The sequence below is a fragment of the Grus americana genome, chromosome 25 (assembly GCF_028858705.1).
Source record: "Grus americana isolate bGruAme1 chromosome 25, bGruAme1.mat, whole genome shotgun sequence".
In the NCBI taxonomy this organism is placed as follows: domain Eukaryota; kingdom Metazoa; phylum Chordata; class Aves; order Gruiformes; family Gruidae; genus Grus; species Grus americana.
Window position 1 is genome coordinate 6,862,534 of NC_072876.1, and position 25,074 is coordinate 6,887,607.

The window sequence follows — 25,074 nt, forward strand, 5'->3', positions numbered from 1 at the left end:
GAATCTGCCTTTCAGAGAAAAGGGCAAAACACATGAAGCTTGAGGCGCCCTCACTCCATTCCCATAGACTTATCGCTCCATCCCATTCCCTGCTTTAAATAACTATTTCATTACAGGCCCCAGGAACACTGATCCACCTGCTACACTAATATTTACAGTTTCACAACCCTCCAAGCTGTCAGTCTCTTCAAAATGCAGCTAAACAAGCTAACTGCTTTCCATACGCACCTCTGCTTAATGCCAACTATTCCCAAAACACAGATTTAATTTGCAGCCAAACGCTAGACACTGCTGGCTATTGCGTCGAGATCACCGAGCGTCACAAGGATCCACGTTGTCTCGTTAGGCTGTCATGCAATCCCCGTGCCATCTTCAGTCTTATTCTTAGAAACCATGAGCTCCCTGGAGCAGGATCTATTTGATCTGCACAAGTGAAAGCACTTGGAACAATCCGTGACTCCTCAATAAAAATAAAGCTAACAAATTATTTGTAATAAATTTATTTTATATATTGGTTTACAGAGCTAAATTGAACATGTAATAAACAGCACCAAGCCAGTGAAAGTTATTCTACAAAAACAAGTTTAATACAAAAAGATGACTGCAATGCTTGACTCTTCTCTTCTGCATTTGGATGGTTAAAAAAAGCTAACCCAAACCCCACAAATATTTTAAAAAGGCTTAAGAATGTAGGCACTGGTGTTTGCAAAAGTTTCTATGGCAGCAGTGATGATCTTGTTAGAACATTTTAGAAGAATCAAGGCTGCCTTCACTTTATCCCCTATTTTATTAACAGTGGAAGAAGCTGGGCATTGTCTTGAAGACAGCTGGTTGTCTCCTCTTGCATTCAAACACCCTACCTTTGCAACCAAAAAGAAAATATGGGGTAAGAGTCAACTCCACGCAGGATATTTCCCATTTAATGGGAAAGACCTCCCCGTGTTTAGTTCCTGGAGAAATCTGCTCTTTCCTCTCGTTTTGGTGGACAACCACGAGCAGGAGGCGCATGAGGAGTCTCTGAGTCCTTCTGCAGCAGCCTGCGGGATGCATCGGTGGAAAACCCCACCAACACCAGCAGTGGGGTGGAGAAGTGCAGACATCGCACCGGGAGGTGAGCAGGGACTTGCACAAGGAACACACCTCGTACGCAGCAGCACCAGCCGGCAAAGCGGGGAGCAGGGCTCCGGCAGCCGTCCCGAGCCAACCCAGAGCCTGGAGAGGAAGCTCTCCATGCATCCAGCGCCAGAGATGAATGCACGCCTTCACGCTATGACACTAAGGACAACATCCTCTGGTTACATGGGCTCAAATCAACGCTGGCTTCTCTCTGCAGGTTTTACTAGTTTATGCCAGAAATTAATTTGGTCCCTGCCGTCTTAGTGGTGAGCTGGACAGCTGGTTTACAATATTGGGAAGAGTAGATTAGCAGTATCTCTGCCTAGCCTAAACCGACACACACTGGTGCTATTTTCTTGGAGACAAACACTGGTTTGCTGGACATAAAAGAAACTTAAGTAACCAAATGATTACAGATACAAAATACGATGCCTGCGGCGCGGACAGAGGATTGATTGCTGCTGCTTGTAGCTATTGCGAGGCTGCAGGAACACTGACGTGGCAATCCCTGCGCTAACACTCCACGCGTGGCACATCTCTGCTCTGACACACAGCACACACATTGCAGCTGCCCAGGATAAACATGTACATTCAGCTCTAATAGCCTTTCCAAAGCTGCTCTTTAATAGCCCATGAAGCAGTCCCTTTGGCTGTAGCCAGAAGAAAGCGCTTTCAGAAGCTTCCTATGTCCTTTATTTTCCACCCAAATTCCCCCCCACCCCCCAGAAATCATAAAGCACACAGACTGCTGACCTAAAAAAGCATAACAGGGTCACAACCGCTCTTCCATCCCACCCAATCCAGCCCAAACCACCAAGGCACGTCAGACTGCCCCCCTCTAGGACCACCTTCACCTGACTTTTCCCCCTCTCCCCCATTTTTAAAGGGTGAGGCCCACACAAACATTTTCCTCACTAGGAAGCGGCAAGTGTTTTCATCACTGTCTTTGTACTGATAAAAACAAATTCTAACAAAACGTATCTTAACTGCCACCCTAATGTTTCCATGGGAAATGTTAATCTTTAAACACATTCCCTGGTGGACGTTGCCACCAGTAGGCTTTTGCAGAATTGAGGTCAAATTTGAAACACCTAACCTTTGTCAGAGAGATCCTAAGTCCCTCGATATTAGGTGTGCTTTTTTTTTTTTTCTTTTTAAAAAGCTGTTGCAGGTTTGCTTGCCTATGGCAGCCAGATATCTGCTGGAAGGCTAACTTTGGTGCAATTCTGGCTTCCCACCAGCTCAAGCCCATCTTCTTTCCAAGCCAACATTATTGCCCTGAACTTTTGTGTGTGAAGATTTTCAGAAAGAAGAGCAAACAGATACGTGCAATCCCCAGCCCTAGGAGATTAGGACCATGACCTGCTCTTTCCTGCCACCAGAGAAGGGACTGTCCCCTTGCAGAGGTCCATATCAACAGTTGCTCAACTTCTGCTCCTCTTCAGTGCTCCGAATCCGAGACATAAGAAGGCTGAGTCCATCTCCACACTAGCATATCCTCTCCTGCTACTCTGTGCGACTCTGTCTGAATCCGTGACTCATTTGAAGCCAGAAAGTCCACAGCTCTCTCCCAGACCCGCTTCATTTTTTTTCTGCAAGAAACAGCAACAAAAGGAAAATAAATTAGAATATCCTCATTGTGCTTTCCTCCTTACAGCAATTATGGCTGCTGATGAAGCTACTGTGAGCTGCCTCCTGTTCCCTGTGCACACAAAAAAGGAGATTTCAGGATTCTGGTTTAGAAGTGATTTCAAGCCAGGACGTGAAAACACAAGTCCCGCCTTGCGGAGGGGAAGACAAAACCCTTTGTCAGTACCAGTAATTGATGACTGCCCTGAATTTCAAGCTCAGTTCATATTGCAAAGGGTCTCGATGAGCAAATTCCCCTCACCTTCCTGCACGCAGAGATCTCAGACCAGGGAGGACAAACGGACATTCACCCCAGTTCTGAATCAGTGGCTAGTAATTCTGGGCACCACGTACACAGATCGGTTCAAAAGAGTTGAAATTACCACTAGCAGGAGAAAGAGTTTTGTGGCTGATAGGTGTTTAAGAACTTGCAGCCGTCAGGAGAACAACGTAGCTCCAGTTAACCAAAACTCAAGAAACGTTCCTGCAGAGATGGAGCAAGTGGCACACAAAGCACCAAGAAGCAGGCTGCAGCCCTCTGCCCCACCACCCACGGAGCAACTATCTTGACCACAATTCCTTTTTGAAAGAGCACCAAAACCAGCCATCTCACTACATCTCCCTTTCAAGCTGCCCAACTCAAACTGCCAGCTTTCCAGGCAGCAACGTACACAACCAATTCAGAAGAGCCTCCCGATCCCCTATTCAACTCATGGAAAGGTTTGTTCTGAAAAGCACAGGACCTGTCTGGAGAATCAGGTACATCAGCTCAGAAAGAGGACAGCATTCTGCACACATTAGATGAAGGAGAGAAAATCAGATGCTGCATGCCCAAGCAAAATAAAATCCAATTACTGTTTGATAGAACAGTGACAATACACCTGTGTGACCGCACAAAATACCAGCCCTGGGACTGTCACATTAATCTGCAGCAGGTTAAGACACAGGCTGAGTTATGTCAAAATCCTTTATAAGCTGGAAGGCCAGACAGACTCTTCCTGCAGTCCAGCTTCCCATCAATTGTCTGCTCCTGGTCCGTTGCCCCTAACTGCTAGTTTTAGCTGAGCTGAGTAAGATCATGCTGACAGCCCTCCTCAATGAATAAAATTCAGCTCACCTGCTTTGAGGAGGGATGAGGCTGTCCCGAACGTGGAAAATGCCCACATAGGGGTAACGCTCCAAATTCCGTTCCCATTCCTTATAGTGGTCCTGGACAACAGCTGGAGGGCAGGAGGACAAAACGGTGAGAGACCTCAACAATGCAGAGAGGAGAACAGAGCTACTTGCATTTACAGAGCTACTGGATTTTACCTATGATCTTCTTCACCATTTCATACATGGCTTGTTCCTCTTCCTCCATCTTCCGCCAGCGATACCTAAGGAAGATCAGGATCCCCCAAAGAGTTATCAGACCTAGAAGAATAAAAACAAACCAAATTCAATAACTGACAGACGTGTACTTGCTGGATGCTAGCAGTTTTACTTCTGACACTGCCTCGCCCCAGAGGCAGCTTTCACTCCCTGCTACCCAGGCCTGCTTGGAACTGAATCCAAGCAATTCATTTTGTTCACCAGCGCAGCTGCGCCCCACAAAAACCTTGGTACTGACAACACCTGCGGCAGAAGGGCATGCGTGGATGAGGGAGGAGGTGGTCGGAAGGCCTCATCACGGAGTTTTCCCCCCACCAGCACTACCAGAAGCCTGAGCACAACCACAGGGCTTCAATTCTCTAAGTCCCAGAGCTATCTCTTTGCTAGAGGCCTCCCCCACAATAATCACTTAGGAAGACTGTCAAGCTTCACTGCTCCGAAGATAGCTGCTTGATAAGGAAATAAAGCCTGAGGCTCCAGCGCCAGCCTGAAATTCAGGAGATCTATATTGAAGGTTTAGCATTGACAAATGCTCCCATTACAACATGAGCTAACTTTAGTATCTCAGTCTCCTCAATAAACATAACTATCCCCTTTCACCCCCACCTTGTCTGGCTAGATTATAAACTCTTCTAGTCAACACTCATCTCTCGTTATCACCTCACTCAGTAAGACCTCTGCCTCAGCTGGGGCATGACAGACTATTCCAATAAAACCTCTAATACTGAAATGCTACAACTCATTATTAAAGAGGCTAGAAGACTTTGCAGCTTAGTGCAAGAAAAGAAAGAAAAACTGAATCTTTTAGGTAGGTTAACATACTTATTTTGCAGACTATAGTAATGGGTACTTGAAGAATACCCAGAGAGCTAATCAGCTTGCTGATTTAAAGTAAGTGTTAAGCACTCACAGCACAAGAGCAGGTCTACAGGTCTCCCTCTGCTGCCAGAACAAAGGTTAATTAGAAATTAACTCATCAGCAGATTTATTTCACCTCTGTTAGTAATTTCATATGGATGGAGGAACACGCGCACGAGTTCATCTCTAGAGCTAGCACGGGGAGAAGCTGATTACTAATGCTGACAACTTACTCCAGAAAAACAGGAAAAGGTTCATAATGGCAGTGACCACTGCCCGACGGAAACGGCAGCCGAGCCCCATCTGAGGATGGGCTGATTCGAGACAGAACACTTCCTCCACTTTGGTAACTGGTTCCGAAAGGTCTCTGCCTTTCAACCTGATGGGAAGAAGCAGAAAATCTCCACTGAAGAGAGCAGACACTCCAACTGCAGTCTTTAATCAAGACAGGGAGAACAAACAGACTGCGGATGCAGTAACTCGTTTGGTACGCCACATAAGAAAATACACCAACATCCTTGCAGCTCCTCTTTCCAGAATGCTTTGGGACTGGCTGCTTAGCAAGGAATGGATACGGCTTTAGAAAAGGCAGCAGGGCTGGAACTCCCACTGGTACACTGAAGTCTCCCTCTGCAGACTCTTTGACAGCACCTCTCAGCGTGCAGAAGATTAAACTTTAAATTGGATTCCCACCTCCCAGCACAGAGAAATGGAAATGTTTACTGAGTCACTCATCAGCAATTGCAGAGAGAGCAGTTGAGGGAGACTGCGAATGTCCACGGAGGTTGCGCTGTTTTCCTCAGTACAGATGAGCATAAACAGTTTAGCTAGAAAAGTGACAACGCATCAACTGCATCCGCAGCGAGAAACAGACACACCCTCGGAAAGCATTCATAGCAAAATCAATAACACGTCCTCCTGCAAAATCACTTCTACACACCTGCTGTGCTACCCGATATGCTTTTAACTCACTTCTTTATACACAGATCTACACTGATGCGGTTCCCTTATTAGATACTCTAAGCCAACAGGCACCAAGTAATCCAAGTGAGAGCCATCAGATTCCGAGGAATTGGACTAAAGGGGATTTTATTTTTTTAAACTACTAATTCAGTCTAGGTTTGCAATGAATAACCTATTAGACAAAGACATTTTCTCAGTTTACTAGTGCACAGCTCACAAACTGCTGACAGCTTGTATTTGGTTACTGGATTCTACAGTAGCTGGAGACAGACAGTGGTTTCCCACCTCCTTGTCTTATTTACAATCCAAATTCCATGAAAATATTTAGAATATGCAGCAGAATCACCCAGTGCAGAGCTCATTTTCAGTTCTGCCTCTCAGACTAGCACCTAGAAAAATAATCTCACGTAGCGTTTGCTAAAAATGCCACCCGCAGGTTTTTAAGCTTGCTGAACGCTCATTCTGCACACTATGCAGACTTCGTGAAAGTGGATCCATTCGGTGAACAGCCGGCAGAGTTGCTAATTATGAAAACAAAAAAAAAATGGGAGTATATTGTATCACACAGCTCCTGACATGAGCAGTGCTCCTGTACAAAAATACAAATTTGAAAACTCTGGCTCCCAGCCCACCTACAAATCCAAACCTGCCACTAAGGAAACCATGTCCTGTCCTGGGAATTTGCCACTCACCAATAATCAAAGCAGCAGACATTGTCTGATCCTTAGATCACAGCAGCAGCTGCAGAGATTTTTTTAGAGAAAAACCGAGCAGTGGGAATTCGTAGAAGCTATACCCACCAACTCCAGCGTTACTACTGTTACAATTCATTTAATCAGAGATACATTTAGCAATGTTAAAATGCAAACAAATGTTAGACTTTAGAGTTAACACAGACTGGAGGCAACCCACATTTCCCAGAGGAAGATAATGATGTCTGCGGACTCTGGATAACAGTCTTTCATTAGGTTACGGCCTGAATGTTGTATTTTTTACCTGGAAAAACTAGCATTTCTGCTATTTCTCATGTACTGAAGAGACTGCTAGCCAAGAAACCCAAGAGACAAAAGCCCTGCCGATGACCGACCAACACCCTACATAGTCAGTCAGATCATTCATTTTAATGCGTACTGTGTGTTCTGCCAGAAAGACAACTGACACTGAAGAAAAGATACCATTCAACAATCCATTTTCCTCTCCTCATCGAGACTTGCTCCAAAGGATACCAAAGCATGGGTGGTGTTACCTACTGAAGGGAGTGCTTTGCTGTCCAATAAACCCTTTGGTCAAAAGATGCAGCTCCGCACAATACTGAAGTTCTGCCTACAGGAACAGTACTGAAAAAAGTTATCTTGGGAAAAAGTAACTATACGGGCAAGTTTAAGCAGCGTGCTGTAGTCACAGGACCATGGGCAGGACCCCAGGACCACTGGTTCTAAACCTTGCAGGAAGCACAACAGAACTGTTGATAGCCACAAACAGCCCTGACCTCAGGTTTACGTCTCGTCTGCAAGACAGCGTGTTCGTGAACGCAATGTCCCCCAGTGCAAAGGCTGGGAAAGAGACTCCCAAGGAATGAGCTCAGTTGCCAATTTTTGCTGCAGGGCTGTACTTTTCATTTGGAAACTTGCCCAGCAAGCACTGACAAAGCCAATACCAGATTATCTTCTGAAATCTAACGAGGTATGGGAGCTTTTAGAGCACACCACAGAGGATGTCAAGTTACGTATCAGCCAATGCCAAGACACATAACTTTGACTTTGGCACAGTGGGCTTCCACTTACCATATTCCTAAATCCTTGTTACTGTTTAGTATCCAGTGCAGGGCAGCTTCAAACTTCTGTGGGGAACTACCCGTTATATTCTGTTCAGAAGAATCCATAAGAAGATTAGTTCACCATTCATTTCAAATACTGAATAACATTATTTCATTACAGTAGTGGGAGAATTCATTCTATATGGTCTGTCCCTAGGTTAATTCTAATCATAATTCCACAAACTGGAGGACGGAGAACTAAATCTGAAGGTCTGGCTGGACTACAGTCTTCTGACTACGGTAGATGATGCATGAAGCACTCTGTAAAATAACACTAACCCAGACTGTTAAGACTAACCACTAAATACAACATAATCTTACTGACAGTTTACCATGGAAGAAATGGAAAGCTAGATCAAAGCAGTCTGTCTTCTGACACTTTGGGGTATAGAAAAATCCTTCTCCTGCCCAGCCCTCAATCCAGGGAAAATTTCTGGTTTCAGAAGACTGATGACTATGGTGAAACAACAAACCATTAAGTTAGATTTACAGGGGCTGAATCAGAGATGTAGGAGAAGATTACTTTCAAAGGAACTGCTGAGAACAGGACTGGCCAAAGGGGAAGCTAGAGATATGGAAGAGAATCAAAACAGGATGAGGAAGTAAAACAGCTGGTGAATTGCTTTAGTATCTATTATTTATTGCCGTATAAGAGACTAACCACTATGTTACAACAATAGCTGTTCACAGCCTACTCACCACCACGTGATCCTTCGCTTCACTAACCCAAATGCATTTGCTTTTCAGATTCTCAGGATTTCCGCATTCAAAATTACCTGGTAAAAAAAGTCAAATAGAAATAATGTTTTGAAAAAAAAAAAAAAAAAAGCCCTTGAACAGTTCAGAAATACACTAAACTGTCTGGAGGCGCTCTCCTTTAAAATCAGCTCTAGCTCTGGGCAAAATGATTACAAGGTAAGATTTATACTGTTGGCAGATAAGATTATGACTATTAATAAAATGCTCAGCCACTGCATATAGGTTGGATAAGTGCAATCAAACCTCGGGCTTCAGTGTATGAGCTACTCAACACAGAATGAGGGGAGGAAAAAAACCAACTGTTTCTCCCCCCCTGCAGAGTACTAACCTCCTCTCTGACCTAATGCCCTGCAGAGGGGCTCCTTCCATCAGGTATCAAAGCCTGCGGTGCTGGAGTTAACGATCAGCATTCAAAATGTTTCTAGGGAGTCTAAATCGCAGCTCCACCTTTTACCCAGGCAGAGGATCTAAATCTTCTAAAGCTTGCTTCGCGAAGTTGACTAAATAAATGTGCTGAGAAACAACGTAAAACTGGTGGAAATTCTACAGGTACTGAAGTCTGATTTGGAAAGACTTCGAAATTCTGTGAATTTAAGTATCTAAAGGCTTCAGCTTTGTTGAGGTCTGAAATCTAGAAAACAGAACTTAAGCACTTTTACTGATTAACACAGTTACCCATCTTGCTGAACAAGTTTCTACTCACACACTGAATTTCTAGCAGCCTCCTCCATCACGAAATACTAGTTATGGACTGGATTTGCTCATATGTAGTAGAGACTGGCTGAACTACCGTGCTCAGTTAGCTCTGAGCTAAGACAGCCTGTCTTAACTCTGTACTGAGAAAAAAGAGAGGCACTCGTATAATCAGCTGCCACATTTCAGCAGAGAGCTGGCAATTTCTTAAGTCACTTTATTTGTAAGAACACATCAGCTTACACTCCCCGGCTCTGAGTGTCCTGAAGTCAATTTCGAGACGCTGGTAGAAAAGAACCATAAAGCTGAATATTTCTACCTCAAATTCCCAATATATCAAGTGCAAATAAGAACCACTCTGCAAGAGCACAGTGATACAAGTGCATTAGCTAAGCACTATTCAGAATAAAAATAAACACATCTTTTTCTATTTTTCTATTACCTGACTTTCTCAGAGCTCTTCAAGTGGAACTGACTGTTCCATAAACCCCTCTCTTCAAACTGAGGTTAAAAATGCCCAGACAGCTGGGAGAGGCAGTTTGCTGAATACTCGTGAGTGTTTTATAATGACAATTGGAACTTACCAGCTTGGACGGACAAGTACTTATACAACTCGTGCAGCACGTTCATTATTACGTCCTTCTGTTTAGCTTGACAGAACTGAAAGTCAGAAACAGGTAACAAACATGAATAGACTGGCAGCAACAGGACAGCGGTCAGACTAGCTAAAAACAAAACAAAATACCCACAGCGGGGTTTGGCTCAGTCATGCACTGTGAGTTGAAATTAAACACACTTGCAGCAAAGATCTACAGTTTGTGAGTCAAAAGCGAGCTAGGACATCCTCTGAAAGTGCCACCAACTCCCCCAGCCCAGACCACACCACCAGACACCTCCTCTGCCTGACCACAAGTGGATTCTTTGCCTCCAGAACATCACAGGAGACTTACCAGAACTCCAAACCAACACAAAATTTTCTCTCTCCTAATAATACATTATGAGAAAAGAAACAGGGCTGTACAAACACTTTATGATGGAGTTCAGGGAATTAGTTGGATTAAATCTTGCATTGTTAAAGCTGAACACAGCTTTATTGCAAACCAGTATCACTTCTGTTACAACTATTACAGAAATTGATTCACATAATTTGGAATTTAAATTTTTATCTTTTGGAGTCTCATATACAGTCCTAATTTAATCTGGTCCATTAATTCCAACTCATCAAATCACAGCTTTTCTGTAAAATGACAGAACTAATGATTTTACAGTGATACTGATATTGGTGGAAGTTACCCATAATAATTACTCTTCCATGAGAATCCCCTACCCACAATACTTGAAGATAAATAAATATATGCTTACATCATCTGTTCTTTTGTCACAATCCACAGGCAAGAGATTAACTATGAGAGAGAAGGGGAGGGCGAGTTAGCTGGCTGCAAAACAAGAGCTTTGATCAAGAAAGTAATTATCTTTTTAAAAGAAGGCTCTACTTTAAAGCCTGATTCTGCTATTCTTAATCTCACTCTACACGGTACCTTCCTATGCAAATAGCGCATTCAAAGCGCTGCTTTGGTAGGCAGCACTGAAAGCAAAACAAATTAAATGGGTGCAAATGATGAACCCTGTTCAGCTGGAAAGCAAAACCTGAAGGTTTTAATAGCTCCTTTTAAGTAGATGTTTTGTGCTCCTCTACTACCCACTGCTCTGCACCGATCTTTTACAATCTAGTAATGCCATTCGCTGCACGCCATGGTCACCTGAAATATCACGGTGATAACAGGGTTTTAAATCAAGCCTCCTCAAGGCAAAAACCAGAGGATTTATTTTAGTTGGAGCTGTTAGCTCTGCAGATTATGGCCTCTGGTTTAACAGCTGCCTCCCGCCCTGACAACTGGATATACACCGCCACCGGTCCACCATGCAGTACTTCCCAGCAATCTTAACTACCCGAGAATTTAAAATATTTGCAGTTTTGCTGCAAGACTTCTTGCTTCAAATCACCATTGGTTTCAAAATATCTAACAAAGCTGTAAAGGGTGCATCAGAAATTCAATGACATTGGACACTTTCATTCTGACTTTGAGGAAACAGCTTTCCCAGCCCACGCGAAGTACCCAAACACCTACAGGCACAGTGCGCCGAGTTTCAGGACTCGCACCCTCCCATCCACACCCCAAACCCCTTGTTCTTTCAGCTCAAAGCCACAAAGTGACAATATTTCAATATTTCCATCTGCTCTAGCTGGGGAACTCTGCTTTAAAACCCGCACGATGGGGAAGCCCCTTTTCACTTCTCATGGAAGCTCTGCCACACTTGAAGTGCTGAAGTAGCGATTCAACCACTGTAGTTCTAACGTGGCAGGATAAAGGCCACGAAGGGCTGCGCTTTGCGGAGGCTAACACCAAAAACACACAACGGGCAATTACACAGACATTATGTTACACAACAGACAATCATAAAATACATCCTTGGCCTAGCAGGAATGTCACTCTCCATAAAAGCCATGGTTTTGAAGAACCAAAGACCAAACTCATTTGAAAAAAAAAAAGCACACACTCGACTTACTTTCCATGACTAACAATGCTTCCCATGGGCAAGGGGAGACGGAAAGGGGACAAAAGCTGAGATGTCAAGTAATGGCAATGAGAATGATAAATGTCATGGAAGTAATAAAGGGAAAGCAGAAAAGAAAGGTGAAGAATAAAGTTTAAAACCAGGATTAAACCAGTGCACGTACAGTTGTCCTCTCTCCTGTCAAGCCAGCCTGACCCAATCATCTTCACCGTGAGGATGCCCAGGAAAATCAGCAGCAGCACAAAGCTGGCGAGGCAAAGGAACTGGGAGAGGTAGTACTCGAGGCCTTTGCCTTTTCCTTCCATCTGCTGCTTTGGGGCTGACCGCAACAAGTGAGTGCGGGAGGTTATTCCCTGTCCTGCTCCCGACGCTTCCCACCGACTCCCTGAGGACAGCCCTGCACCGCTTGTAGCCCTCCATGGGAACCGCCGGATCAGCCCCCCTCCCCGGCTGCCGGGGTTCAGCTCCCTGTCTGCCTCCTGCCGAACACTGGATGCCAAGTCCTCGTTCCCTCTCCCAAACTGGTGACTCAACCCCCCAGGTCCTGCCGAGGTGCCCCAGTGAGCGCTGGGGGCCACCTCGCTTTCCCGCCTCCATGAGCTATTAGAGGAGAGCCCCTTCCGCTCCCCTCCCGTCTCCCACTGAGCTCGGGAGCTGCGTCCCCCAATTCCTCCTCCGGATGTGCCCCAGTGGCTCCTAGACTTCAGGCCCCCACTCTCATCACCAGAAAGGGGTTTGGAGCTGAGCCCCCCGCTCCTGCCTGTGGAGGTACCCCAGGGAGACACAGAGCTCAGCCCCCCAACCCCATCCAGGGATGTCCCCGACCCAGCCCTGATGCCGAGCCCCCCAGTTCTCTCTGCAGATGGGCTCCACTGAGACATGGAGTTCGAGCCCCGAAATCTGTCCAGGGACGGCCTCGACCCGGTGCTGAGCCCCCCACTTCTCTCTGTTGACGTACCCCACTGTAATGAGGAGCCTGAGCCCCGAAACCCATCCAGGGATGGCTCTGACCCAGCACTGAGCTCCTCACTCCTCTCTGTAAATGTGCTCCAGTCGGACGTGGAGCTTGGCCCCCGAAACCCATCCAGGGACACCCCCAGCCCAGTGCCAAGCCCCCTGCTCCTCTCTGCAGATGCATCCCACTGAGACGTGGGGTTCAGCCCCCCCAAACTATCCAGAGGTGGCTTCGACCCAGCCCCAAGCCCCCCACTTCTCTCTGCAGATGAGCCCCACTGGGAGGGGGAGCTCAGCCCCTCCAGGGACGCCCCGAGCCCCCCACTTCTCTCTATGGACGTGTCCCACTGGGAGGAGGAGCTCAGCCCCCCAAGCCCACCCAGGGACGCCCCCAGCCCGGCCCCGCCCCCCCCACTTCTCTCTACAGACACCCCCCACTGCGCCGAGGGGCTCGGCCCCCCGAAGCTGTCCCGAAACAGGCCCCCCTCAGCCCTGGAGCCAAGCCCCGAGCCCCGGCCCGGGGGGGACCCCCGCGAGTCCCCCCAGGACAGCCCGCCGCCCTCCCCAGACGTCCCCCAGCGGGACGCGGGCGGTTGCCCTCCTTCCTCATCCTCCTCATCCTCCTCATCCTCCTCCTCACTGTCGCGGGCGGCCCCGACGGGGGAGGTGAAGCCGGAGCGCTGCCGCGAAGGCGAGGCCTGCTGCGGCCTGGCGGGGGTGCGGGCCGGGCTTGACGGCGCGCCGCGGCCCCTGCGCCTGGCCGCCGCCACCTCGGCCCGCAGGCAGCCCAGCTTCTTGACGTAGACCTTGCGGGTGGTGGCGGTGATGGGCCCCGGCCGGTAACCGAGCGCTATCAGCTCCTTCCGGAGCTCCGCATCTGTCAGCTCCGCCATGGCCGCAGCGCTGACACCAGGCCCCACCGGAAGCGCTCTGCCAGTAGGGAAGTGCAGACGCCATCTTGGGAGGGGCCCGCCGCAGCCCCCTCGAGCCACCATCTTGGGAAGGGCAAACGCGGGGCTCATGCGGCTCCTCCGTCCGCACGGCTGGAGCCGTAGCAACGAGGGAGGCGGGGAACGAGCGCCATATTGAGAAGGTCGAGGGAAAGCGCCGCTTCCCGGCCGCCGCTCCTGCCATCTTGTGAAGGCGGGGGCGCTCTCTGCGCCATGTTAGGGAGGTCGGGGCCCTCTCAGAGAGGGAATGGTGCCGGGCCGGAGCTGTTGCTCACCCCGGGAGAGGGGAAAGGGGATAAATGGACACAGCGAAGGGCAGGAGCAGCCTCACCATCGGGGCCGGCCACCGTCACCGCCCCGTCACTCTGGGGGACCCTGCTCAGGAGCAAGCGGTGGGGGCTGAGCACCACTCACCTCACACTGCCCAAACTCCACCGATGTTTTGACACTTTTAGGGACATTTATGAGGAGAAAGAAGTGTCTTTCCCAGCCACCTGCCACTCCCCACACACGTTTTCCTCATCCCTCTCATGGCTGCCAAGTTACAGGCGTTTAACTGGCACCCGTCAGGCGGGTTGGAGCTTTGCCATCGCTTTCGGCAGGATCAGGATCTGGGTCCTCGGGATATTTGCTGGGGAAGGAGGTTCCTTGCATACTTTGCAGCCTAAAAAGGCAAAACCAAGCGTCGACTTGAAAATTTATTTTGGCAAGCCAGTGATGTACAATAATTGCTTTTTCCTGCTGCCACCTATAAAGAAAGTAATGAAAGTGGCTGAAATACTGTGGCGTAATATCAGAATTTAATTAAAGATGATGAAAAAGTAGTGCAGGATGCATGCAGGCTGTGCATCGCTGGGTTTATGTTTGATGCGTGATACCAGAGCGGTGGAAAGTTTCTTCAGGGATCCCCGTCCTTCCACGCTCACTTTGCTGCTGCGCCCTTCTTGCATAGGGCGTCGGGCAAAGCTCGCCTCGCTCCTCTTGATTTAGGGAAGAAAGCAGCAACAAGGCGCTGAGATTTGTTAATCTGGTTATCAACAACAGATACACCCTGAGTAGAGGCTGTGGAGCCCATTAAAAGAACATCCTCGGTTCCGATGGGAAGTGTGAATGTGGGAAGCCGAGCCTCGCCTGCTCACTAACTGGAAAGCACAACTGACAGCTAATAATCGGGAGCGGTGTCTAATGTAAATACAGAATTAGAATATGCTCTTAGTACACGGTTTCTGTAAGCTCACAGCTTTCAGTTTGGAGAAGCTCTGCCTAGACGTGCAGATGCATGCTGGCATCTAAGCCTGAGCTGACACAAGCTCATGAATTAAGTGAACTCCTCTTGCTTTGGAAAAAAAGCACAACAGCAACAAAAAAAAAAATCCTCCAACCCTTCAACTTCTGGTGTTTCTGGATGTCAGGGAAGCTACACCAGGACAGAGTTTGGCCCAGCAGCCTTGTAGCGTGACCGTCAGAGTGGATAACACGGGAGTGGGGTTTGAGAACTGGAGGGCTGGGGAACAGCTGCCGTTCCTGTGCAGAAGGGACGTTGGCGGCGCCGATGCTCAGCAGGAACAGATGCCTTTGTGCAGGGAAATCCACGGCCCCTGCCCCTTCCTCCCTGGGAAGACAACCCTTGGGAGCATCCCTGCCTTCCCAGAAGGTACCAGGACACCAGAGGGAAGGCAGCAGGAGAAGCCAGCCTTCTGTCTCAGACGTGACAGAGCCTATATCCCCAGGAAGAAGCACCTATTTGCTCCCATCGCCCTGCCCGCAGTGCCGATGGTGAGGCTGACGACGGCGTTTCTGCATCTTGCAGCCCCTTCGTCATCCCCACAGCTCTGGGCAGCAGCAAAGGCTGCCGGGGCAAGCACAGGCCTGCTGATGCTGCAGATGGGCTGTGATGCTCAGCGATGCTCGGCTGTGAAAAGCCAGTTTCCCAGCCCACGGTGCCGCTCTCAAATATCTTGGCTGTAAATATTCTGAGCTGGATGTGGGAAGATGGGACAGCGAGGAGGGGACAGCCTCCACTTTCCTTGCTAGCCCAGAAGCTGCCTTAGGCCTGCCGGCAGTGACTCAGATATTGAATGGGAAGAGCAGGCGTGCCATGCCGTCTGCTTCTCCTCTTGAAGTATCAAGACAGGACTGGCATAAGCAGAGGGGTAGAAATAGACCTGCGCCATCTTCACAAGATGCCTGAAGAGGGGAGCATGCTGCACCCCGAAAAGCATGGGCAGCAGATGAACCATTCCACCCTTGACTGAGGGGCTGCTGAAAAAAACCCGCCATCCCACCCCCTCTTCTTATCCCGTGGCATTTGGACGACAGTCCTGCATATGTCACCAGGGGAAGTGTCAAATCTTACTTGGGAGCCGACTGCGCCAATTTAACACCCTGTCACTCACAGCCGCGGCACAGGTGTGACCCAAGAACACCGCTTCTCATCCTCCCGATCATATGTCATGTCCTCAGCCTGACGAGCTTCTTATTAGGTTAGAAAGTCAATGCTGCTTTCATTCTTTTCTCTCCTCCTTTCCTTGCCTCTTTCCTCCAACCGTTTGGCTGCTCATCCTGCCATGAAACTCTTGTTCGGTTTCTAGAGCAGCGAGATCTTCCTACCTCAAGCAGGCATGGACTTTGGTGCTGCTGGCTACCAAAGCAGCCTTCCAGGGCACCGTGGATACAGATCTGTCCTGAAACTTGGAGACTTTTTTGCTTCTTAACAAGAGATACAGCCCTGACAGTGGGAGCCATGGCTGGAGGATGGTTGGGATCCATCCATCTTCTCCTTCCAGCAGAAAATATCTGCTTCTTTCCCACTACTCAAGCCCCTGAGGCTGGAACGAATTTACTTCCAAAAGCTGAAGCCCCCCTTGCCCTTTGGACAGCACAGTTGTTGCTGCAGAACAAGAGAAGGGGTTCATATGGTTACTGTCACAACCAGCCATACATCCCTGAACTCATTTATAGCTGGGTCAGCTGGGAAGAGACATTGGCCAGGGTAAAAGCAGACCTTTGCTGCTGCAGCTTGTCTATGTCGAAATGTAAGAGTAGAGGGAGATAACCCAACAAAGTCATATTGGTGGATCTCCTTATGGAAGTCTCCGCAGCATCAGCCCCACCGTCACCGTGGTGGGAAACAGTCCAGGAAGCAAATCCAAGAGGCTGATATTCACTTTCTTGCTTGCTGTCACTGGGCAACGTTCCTTCCTGGATGGCACAGGGGAGCTGTCAGCCCAGGAAACCACTTGAGCGAAAGAGCTGGGCAAGGGGGGATGCTATAGAGACAGCTCTGACCTGCAGTGCAGCTTAGGTAGGGTTTTTAGGAGCAGTTTGCCCCTCAAGGGGAAACTCTCCTTTTTTTCCCGTGGCAGGGCAAAATTAATCCTGGAGTAGAGGTTTGGGTCTTTCAGAAGTAACGAGTCAACCATGCCCCCTTTGAAGCAGACGGTCTTGTCTCCGATTTTGGTGGACACCAGTGCAGATGTGGTACAGCTCCTCTGGTGATTTCCGTGCCAGATCTTCCATGGATATCACTCCGCTGCAGACTGATTTGCACTGGCTGAGCTCCTAGCCCAGCAATACACGCAGTTTCTTTCACTTTCAGCCTAATGGAATGTATTATTTTCTATCTTCCAGCTGCTCAGACTCATTTATAGTGATTTCATAGCTCAACCTGCCTCAGCAATAATCCCTGCAAACTTTGAGTTACACTGAGCTGATCAGCCCATGGACTAGGAGTGTGCCTTTGAATCAAATGTTAAAGCTAGAATCCACTCCATGCTGGATGTTGCATTATACATCGGGAGATTTCTTTTCTCCTAAGGCATGGCTTGCAGCAGAGAGCATACCGAGGAGTGTTGTTCTAGCACAAACACAGCTATTTAAATGAGCCACAGTGAGAACAGAATTTGTGTTAGGTTGGGAGGATAAAATTGGATTGAAATTGGATATATTCACATCCATACCATTGATCTCATCCATCCTTACTTTACATATGTTGGATTTCCTGCTGCCAATATAGAGGAGCAGCTCTAAAATAAGCCAAAGGTATGTAAATGGAGAGCAATATGTTCAAGTGGAATTACGATTTCACCTCTGGGTTGGTTTGAGAGGCAGAAATAAAGCCGGAGCTCTGCGTTGTTTCACACACGCTGTGCCTGTTCCCATCGCAGCTATGGAGAGGTGCTCCTCGCAACGTTACTTAGATTTATAGCACCTGGGTGAGTAAGAGGGGGTTAAGAGCAGAGGTAGGAACTGCAAATCAGAGCTCCTGCTTTCTCCCAGCAGCATGGGAGAGAGTGCCCTCCCGCGCCTGGAGCAGGGAGCCCGCTGGGGATGCCTGGGTCCCCCACCCAGCACTCCTCACCCTGCGCTTGTGTTGCCAGTTTGGCTGGGAGACCCTGTAAATATTTGCCTCAGTTTCCCTCATTGCCAAAAGGGAGGGCTAAAACATATTAGTTGACAAAGATTAATTACTCAGGCTTTGCAACATGCTTTGCACTTCTCAGAAGGACGGCGATGTTCTCTAGAACTGGAAACCCTCCCTCTCTCCCACACTTGCTGCTTGCCATCTGGCTGAGAGGCATGCAGAAAAGACGACACAAATCCTCCATTTAATTATACTGCACATTTTATTATCTCACCTCAGATTTTGTTGTTAATCTCTTTTACAGATTTTGTTTACATAAGTGGAGTCTTTTAGCTATAGCAGGCTACATCGCTTTCTCCTCTGATTCTGCAGATATCAGTCAGCTAGGAAAAAAAGAGAGGAAAGAACAAGTGTCCTTAAATTTGTCATTCAGTCTTTCCTAGGCTTTATATATTGTTTCTTCCTCCTCAGCTCCCCAACTAAAGACCTAGAAGGCAAAGTGAAATCAGCACAGCCAAAGCAGAATAACAGCTCTCACAGGGACAGAGGGGACCCTCTTTGGGACATTTAACCCCAGATAAGACAAAGGTCTAGAGATAACATTAGTGAGACCCATCCCACCACCCGTCAAGTCTGCAGGCAGGAATAGCTGCATAACGTACTATGTCTGGATATTTTCTTTTGCGATTCCCATACACTAAGAGCAAAGCCCAGGACTGGATTTTTTAACGCTCAACTCCTCGAATTGCAGCTAATTCTAGCTGTAATTGTTAGCGTTGAGCCCCTGTGGAGGGAGCAAGGTGTTAGGTCTGACTGCAGGTGCTGAGCTGCCTCGCAGGTGTAGCTTGCGTTATAAGCTCTGCTGGAAATTGCACCTGAAGACTGAGGATTTTTGGGAGGAGGAGTAGGGAAGTGGGAAGCAGCATGAAGGAGAGCTGCTGGGAAGTGTTGCAACGCTACTAACAGTCAATATCAGCTCTAGGGCACAGACAGCACCCTGAGAGAGCGAATAACCTTCCCAGAATGAGAGCAAGTGGGGTATCTGAGGACTCTGTAAAGTGAGCAAACATGACACAAAAGCCCTTCTGAGGAATATAAATATCTCTGTGATGATGAGCTGGTGAGAGGAGGGAAAGGCAGAATTCCCAAGGCAGAAATCAACCTCCTGACAGTACCGTCTGGGGTGTCCTGTAACATCTCTGCTAGCAGTTTCTCCAGGACATCTTGGTATTTTTCCAGCTGCCTTGGGGTGAGCCGCATCCCAGCCTTGATGGGAACAGCTAGCTGTAGTGGAAGCTGGAAAAGTCAGAAGGAAACACTGAGGGGAGCAGAGGGAGGCAGGTTGGGTTGCTTTGACCTCACTTTGCTCAAGGCAGTAGAGGGTCTAGAACTGACTTGAAGGGAAAAGGATGATACTTATATGGGGAAAAGCAACATTTTTAAGTCAATGCAATCTTGTGCTGTTCAGAGTGCCCAAGTTTTCACGCATTGGATCATCTATGGTCTGACTCAGAAACACAGATAAAGGTACCTCCTGGCAACGGAGACTGTAAAGAAGAAAATAATTTCTGAACCTTATAATCCTCCACTATCTCACACCTTGACCCTTCAAGCCATCAGCTTTACTGATGCTGGTGAAGCACCCTGCCTTATTAAAGACTGAGGATGAGACATCATCCTGCCTCCAGACCGACTGACTTTGAGCCAGCTGTGGCTCAGAGGTACCCACAGCAGATAGAGTTGTTCTGGTCATGGCTGGAGGCACAGCAGGGCTTGTGGTTGCAGCGGGGGGGGGTTGTTAGACAGTGGGATGTGCCAGTTATTTTATGCTTTGAACTGTGAATCCTTGCTGTTTAAATCCTGTTATTGATTGTTGGTGCACCACGTTTGTGAGAGTAGTTGCACATTAACCTGTGTCTTGGCCAAATTCCAGCCTAGCTAGTCCCGCTGCCTGTCCTGCTCAGTCTCTCCTGCAGTTTGGGGTGGACCTACACGATCCTTTTGCTGGCAGAGATAATGGCCAAGCTCACCGCAGGAGCAGCTGCATGGACAGGGCAAAAAGCTCCCCGTATTCAAGTGGAAAAGCACAATTTTCAGGCTTGGCTAACCAGGTAAGCATGCCCTTGAGGGCTTAGACTGGCACTTAAATCCCTAAAATTGGCAATTTTCTGCTCTGTATACAGACTTTGGGGGGGTGCGGCTGTATGGGCCCAAGTCTATAAATAAGGTCTTGCCAGCGCAGAGGACTGTGAGATCAGAGGTGACACCAGGCAGCTGAAAAAGGGACAAGTTAAACCCAGACCTGGAGCAGAGCTGCAAATTCCTGCCTTGCAGTTGGCTTGTGTTCACTGAATGGCTAAGAAAGACCTCGTATTGTTTCCATCTTCCTCATACTAAGGAAGTATGGAGGAAGACCCTCAGGTGGGTCTGAGGGGTGACCAGGCTGCTGAATGTCCAAGATCATTTATAGGGTCAGGTAAAGCACTTTCTCTGTTGCAACCTTGCTCAGCTGCCTGGCTGGGCTGGCAGGAAAGGGGTGGTATTCCTTTATATTGACTGTGAGTTCTCTGATAACACCCACTGTCTTTTCATGCAGCATCACCAAACACTCCTCTGCAGCCAGGCCCTGTGGGCTACCTGTCCTCCTGTGCGTCCTCGGAGGCTCCTTAGAATCGTGTGGTTCAACATACCTGGATTGTCTTGACCATGTTGACATCTGCATCGGATTGCTCTGAGAAGCCTTCCTCTTCCAGTTGCTGCAGCGAGGTCAGGGATTTCTTCTGCCCACCTTTGTTCCTCTCCTTTTCCTGCAGCTTCAGAGTAGAGAGCAAACGGGGCAGTGATGCTGGGATGCAGCATTGTGTGGATACCAAACCTGCTCTGCACCGTATCAAGTGTGATGCCCTGCAACCAGGAGCCTGCAGAACTGGGCACAGAACCAGGGAGCCTGGAGGTCTAACCGCTGCCTGGAGCCAAAGCAGCATCCTTACCCAGGGCCACAGCTCGCTGGGAAGGGACCCATCAGCTGTGGTCAGCATGGCCTTGGGGACTAATTCTGACATGCAACAGAAGATGCAATGTTGGGTGTAAAGTCGGGTTACAGCATTGCGTGTAAAGATCTGTAGGAAACATGACACTCCTAGACGACTCCTTTGATCTGAGCAAGACACTGTCAGCAGGATGTGGTAGCCAAGTGTGTGACCTTACAGAGTTATACCAGCGCCCTGGTTCTGTTCTGTAGCAGTGGCAATGAAGTTTAATAAAAGTCTGTACTACCTCATTGCAAATGGAGAGCTCTGTGCAGACATTACGTATTGCCAGCCTTTCTTGCAGGTCTGTAATGTCGGTCCTTTCCCATTTATGGGGCTAAACTTGGCTGCAGGATCCTCCCTTTCTTCTCAGCCCAAAGAGAAAAGCTAAAGTTGCTTTGGGATATGACAGACAGAACATGTAAAATTCAGCAAAGGCTGTGTTTGGTGTCAAACTGACTGCTTGCTGTACACTTGCTTTGGTTTGAATCGGTGCTCAGAGGAGAGGCAGCCTTTGGCAGACCGATTTCACCCACGTACATCTAGAAGACCCTCAGTCACTAGCAGACATATTGTTACGAGGGTCGTGATGTACGAACAATCAATCTGGGGACTGTGCATGGGTCCCCATCATCTTCCTCAATGAGGCCGAAGGATGATTGTGCTCCCCACAAAAAGTAATTGCTATCCAGCGAGCGGATAGGTGTTGGAAACAAGATTTCTGCCCGGTATCAATGGGTTGTGTTGTGCGGGGGAAGCTCACTTCTGCTGCATTTAAGAAGATGCAGTTTCTGAGGCTGCCTGCCTGACACCTTTCAACAGTATTAGTTTCACATCAAAAGAAAAAACATTCTCCTCTCTGCACATCCCAGAGGTGACAACCATCTGGAGGATGGTTAATTATTTGTTACAACAAAAAGACCCATCAGTATGGTATGCAGTAAGCTGCAGCTTCTCCATAAAAATGGAGGAAAGGAAAACAAGACCCACTAGCTGCAGATGATAACCCACACAGGTCTTTTAGTTTTTATGTGAAGAGTCCAAACTCTTCCTTTCTAGTCTCACATCTTAAAATGGTCTCTGCTATCTCCCAGAGCCCTTCACTTTGGGATGAGTGAGGGATTGCCAATATCCTAGTATCTCCTGTTTGACCAGAAGGGGCAGATGATGGGAAGGACAGTGGCACGATGTGAATTGCCAGAGCTTGGGGGATAAGGGAGGAAGAAACACATCTCCTGCATTATTCAGGGCTCCAGCCCTTGCAGTATGTTTCTCAGGGTTACCTGCATTTTCCGGAAGTCGCTCTGGGTGAAAAAGGGCACAAAGCCTTCAGTCTGTTCAGCCAGCATGGACACCACGTACACAAAGAGCAAAGTGGCCACCACCTTCTTTGAAACCATAGCGAGAGTCTGAATGACACAGGAGAGAAGATACCAGGGTGACAGTGGAGAGGGCCGTTTGACAAGAAATCCCTTTGGCTTTTGATCAGCTGCAATCTAATTTGTCCACCAGCTAACTAGAGGTATATTTACTCTTCCACTTGCTTCTGAGCTGAGAATAGAAGTGCCTTGACTGACAATTCTCCTCTCAAAGCATTTTCTGTAAACAGATTTGTTCTTGAGCAATATCTCCAGAGACTTCAAGCCCAGCCCTTCAGTACTGGTAGAGGCTCCCTCTGTTCTGCAAGCTTTAGCCCTCCAGCTGTACTGGTTTAAGACCCGCACACATCCAGAGCAAAATGCTCCCATCAATCCCACTGACAACAAGGGAGACAGAATGATGCTGTAAGACCTTAAGACAGCCGTTTTGTTAAATTTTGTTTTCCTATTCCTCACTCCTGAAAACCTTCCTTGATGGACTGAATCTTTTCATGAGCGTCATTTGATCCAAGAGAGCTGGGAAGGGCATTTGCCAGCCTGGCTCCATAAAAGCCTGGTATAAAGGGCTTTAAAAACTACCTTCTGAAGTGATTTAACAGCGACTTCACGTCAGAAGAGGACTTACGTAAACATTAAATGTTCTCTTTAAATATTAAAATATTCTCTCTGGACAAATTTAATGAAGTCTGGTCCCACAGCTTAACTGCTCTACCTGATTGGAGCCTGATCCTTAATTAGTTTCAGAAACCTCTTGGTTTGGACGTTATTGAAAAGACATTGTTAGGTCAAATTTGACCCCTAAATTAGATTTCCCATAAATATCAGCTAGTATTGAACCAAAGGCCAGTGGAAGTTAATAAATATTCCCTTTCCGTAGCACTTGCCAGTCACATACCTCCACTGCGTGCCAGGCCAGGGGAGGGCTGGCGGCGAGCGAGGGCAGCAGTCGCTCCTCTCCTCTCCTCTCCTCTCCTCTCCTCTCCTCTCCTCTCCTCTCCTCTCCTCTCCTCTCTCCTCTCTCCTCTCTCCTCTCTCCTCTCTCCTCTCTCCTCTCTCCTCTCGGCACCATCTTCCACTGCCCACCCACGCTGTCCACCGCACTGGCACATCGTCCCGGGTGACCCAGCCAGATGTATCGTCTGCTGCAGCGATCAAGAGAATTTCTCAGGCTCTCCCCTTGTAATACAGTATGTTGATATGCATATGTGCTGATAACGCTGTGTTATCTCAGTAACATCAATCTTTTGTGCCTTTTCATTTATTCTATCACCACAATAAAATACTGCCATATACAAAGAAATAAAGCCAGTCACCTTCTTCATCTCTTATTGACTATCCCTTTGTGAATTGATTCTCTCCCTCTTTCCCCGGAGAAACACCACATTACTCCACTCAAAAAATGGTTTTTCTAATGTCCCTTCCTTATTTCGTAAGCAGGACATGTCTTTCAGACGCAAGATCTCTCGCTCAATGCCTCTCCAGGCAGATATGTACTTTGCTGTTAGTAAATTTGCTTCCACAGCTACAAAGAGAAAGCACAAAGCAGGAACATCCCGAGTTCAGCATCAGCACAACAAAGTCCTGCGGTCGCATGGGGCTGGGTGCAGCGCTGCCGAGCTGCGCTTATGCCTGTGTAAAATGGGATGAAATGCCGATTTGGGGGCAGGAGGGGTGAACATCCACCTGGTACTGGTGTGAGCACAGTGACAAGAGAGTGCATTTATCTACCGAGCTGTCTTCCAAAAAAAAAATCAAATCGTTACTGTCAATAGGAACTGTCTGTGACTCATCTTCTGTCTGCTCAAAGCAGCTCCCGAGTGCAGAGGGCACCCAGGGCTCCCTGTGCCTCTGCAGCATGCTTCGGTGTCTACTGGGTGCTCGCACCAAGTAGGGAGGCAGGAGCTGGTGGAATCGATGCTCTGCGATGGGGGATGAACAGAAAGCACCTTTCCCCTTATTTAAGCATCGATTTTGTTTCCTCTTTCTTGTCAGAGCTCTCTCTGCTGAAGCCAAGACGTGCTGGTAACACCAGCACCTATCTGAGCACCCGTGGAAGCACCCACCCCACCGAGCTCCCACATGGGAGCAGAGACCAAGCACCTACCTGGTGAGCGCAGCCACGGGATGCTGGAGGTCAGACCTCTTCTTGCTCCTGTTCACGCCCGGGTGCTCCTGCTGGCTTTCCCACCCTTTATATATGCGCCCAGGCACCGGTGTGCAAGTGCTTACCTGCGCAGGTGCCCACGCTTCCAGCAGAGCTGACGAGCGGCTACCTGGCGTGCATGGAAACGGGTTTGCCGGACAGGGAACGCTGTTATCTGCATTGGATTTTTAGGAGTTGCTGGTTTCCAGGAAGATCCCCTTTCCTCCCTCCCCAGGCTTCTGTTGTCAGGCTGGCAGCTGTTCTGGCCAGGTCGCCTAAGGCAGATCGCTCGCTGCCTCAGTTTCCCCATCTATGAGATGGAGAAATTCCCCTCTCCCAGCTTGTCTTTTAGATCATGAGCCCTCCAGGATAAAGCTTTTACTATGCAAGTGTACCAGCGGTAAAACGATGCCTGTGTCTCAATTATGTTTCTCCTGTAACATGGATAAATCACAATAATAACAATGATGCCAC

General features: G+C 48.2%; 2 protein-coding genes across 6 annotated transcripts; both read right to left on the bottom strand.

Moving 5' to 3' along the window:
- Positions 1–484: 484 nt before the first annotated feature.
- LEMD2 (LEM domain nuclear envelope protein 2) lies at positions 485–13,666 on the bottom strand. Its single transcript, XM_054804303.1, has 9 exons — positions 11,946–13,666; positions 10,568–10,608; positions 9,790–9,865; positions 8,453–8,529; positions 7,722–7,801; positions 5,208–5,353; positions 4,057–4,158; positions 3,863–3,965; positions 485–2,708 (listed from the first exon to the last, which is right to left on the bottom strand). The coding sequence occupies exons 1-9, from the start codon at positions 13,627–13,629 to the stop codon at positions 2,558–2,560; spliced, it is 2,460 nt and encodes an 819-aa protein (XP_054660278.1). The 5' UTR covers positions 13,630–13,666; the 3' UTR covers positions 485–2,557.
- Positions 13,667–18,297: 4,631 nt separating this feature from the next.
- On the bottom strand, positions 18,298–24,732 carry LOC129196442 (promotilin-like). 5 transcript variants are annotated; one of them, XM_054803923.1, is made up of 5 exons: positions 24,562–24,732; positions 22,362–22,487; positions 20,740–20,856; positions 19,225–19,345; positions 18,298–18,432 (listed from the first exon to the last, which is right to left on the bottom strand). In XM_054803923.1, the coding sequence occupies exons 2-5, from the start codon at positions 22,476–22,478 to the stop codon at positions 18,425–18,427; spliced, it is 363 nt and encodes a 120-aa protein (XP_054659898.1). In that variant the 5' UTR covers positions 22,479–22,487; positions 24,562–24,732; the 3' UTR covers positions 18,298–18,424. The 5 variants fall into 5 exon arrangements, with proteins under 5 accessions (XP_054659898.1, XP_054659896.1, XP_054659897.1 ...); XM_054803921.1 differs by having other exon boundaries at positions 20,740–20,862; XM_054803922.1 differs by lacking the exon at positions 24,562–24,732 and having other exon boundaries at positions 20,740–20,862; positions 22,362–23,160.
- Positions 24,733–25,074: the final 342 nt, after the last annotated feature.

Coding starts and splice junctions, on each gene's coding strand:
- LEMD2 (XM_054804303.1), bottom strand. CDS start 13,629: ATGGCGGAGCTGACAGATGCGGAGCTCCGGAAGGAGCTGATAGCGCTC. Junction 8,530..9,789: donor GTACTTGTCCGTCCAAGCTG/GTAAGTTCCAAT, acceptor TTTTTTTACCAG/GTAATTTTGAATGCGGAAAT. Junction 5,354..7,721: donor AACAAGGATTTAGGAATATG/GTAAGTGGAAGC, acceptor TCTTCCCATCAG/GTTGAAAGGCAGAGACCTTT.
- LOC129196442 (XM_054803920.1), bottom strand. CDS start 21,111: ATGTCAGAATTAGTCCCCAAGGCCATGCTGACCACAGCTGATGGGTCC. Junction 19,346..20,739: donor ACATGGTCAAGACAATCCAG/GTATGTTGAACC, acceptor TGACTTTTCCAG/CTTCCACTACAGCTAGCTGT.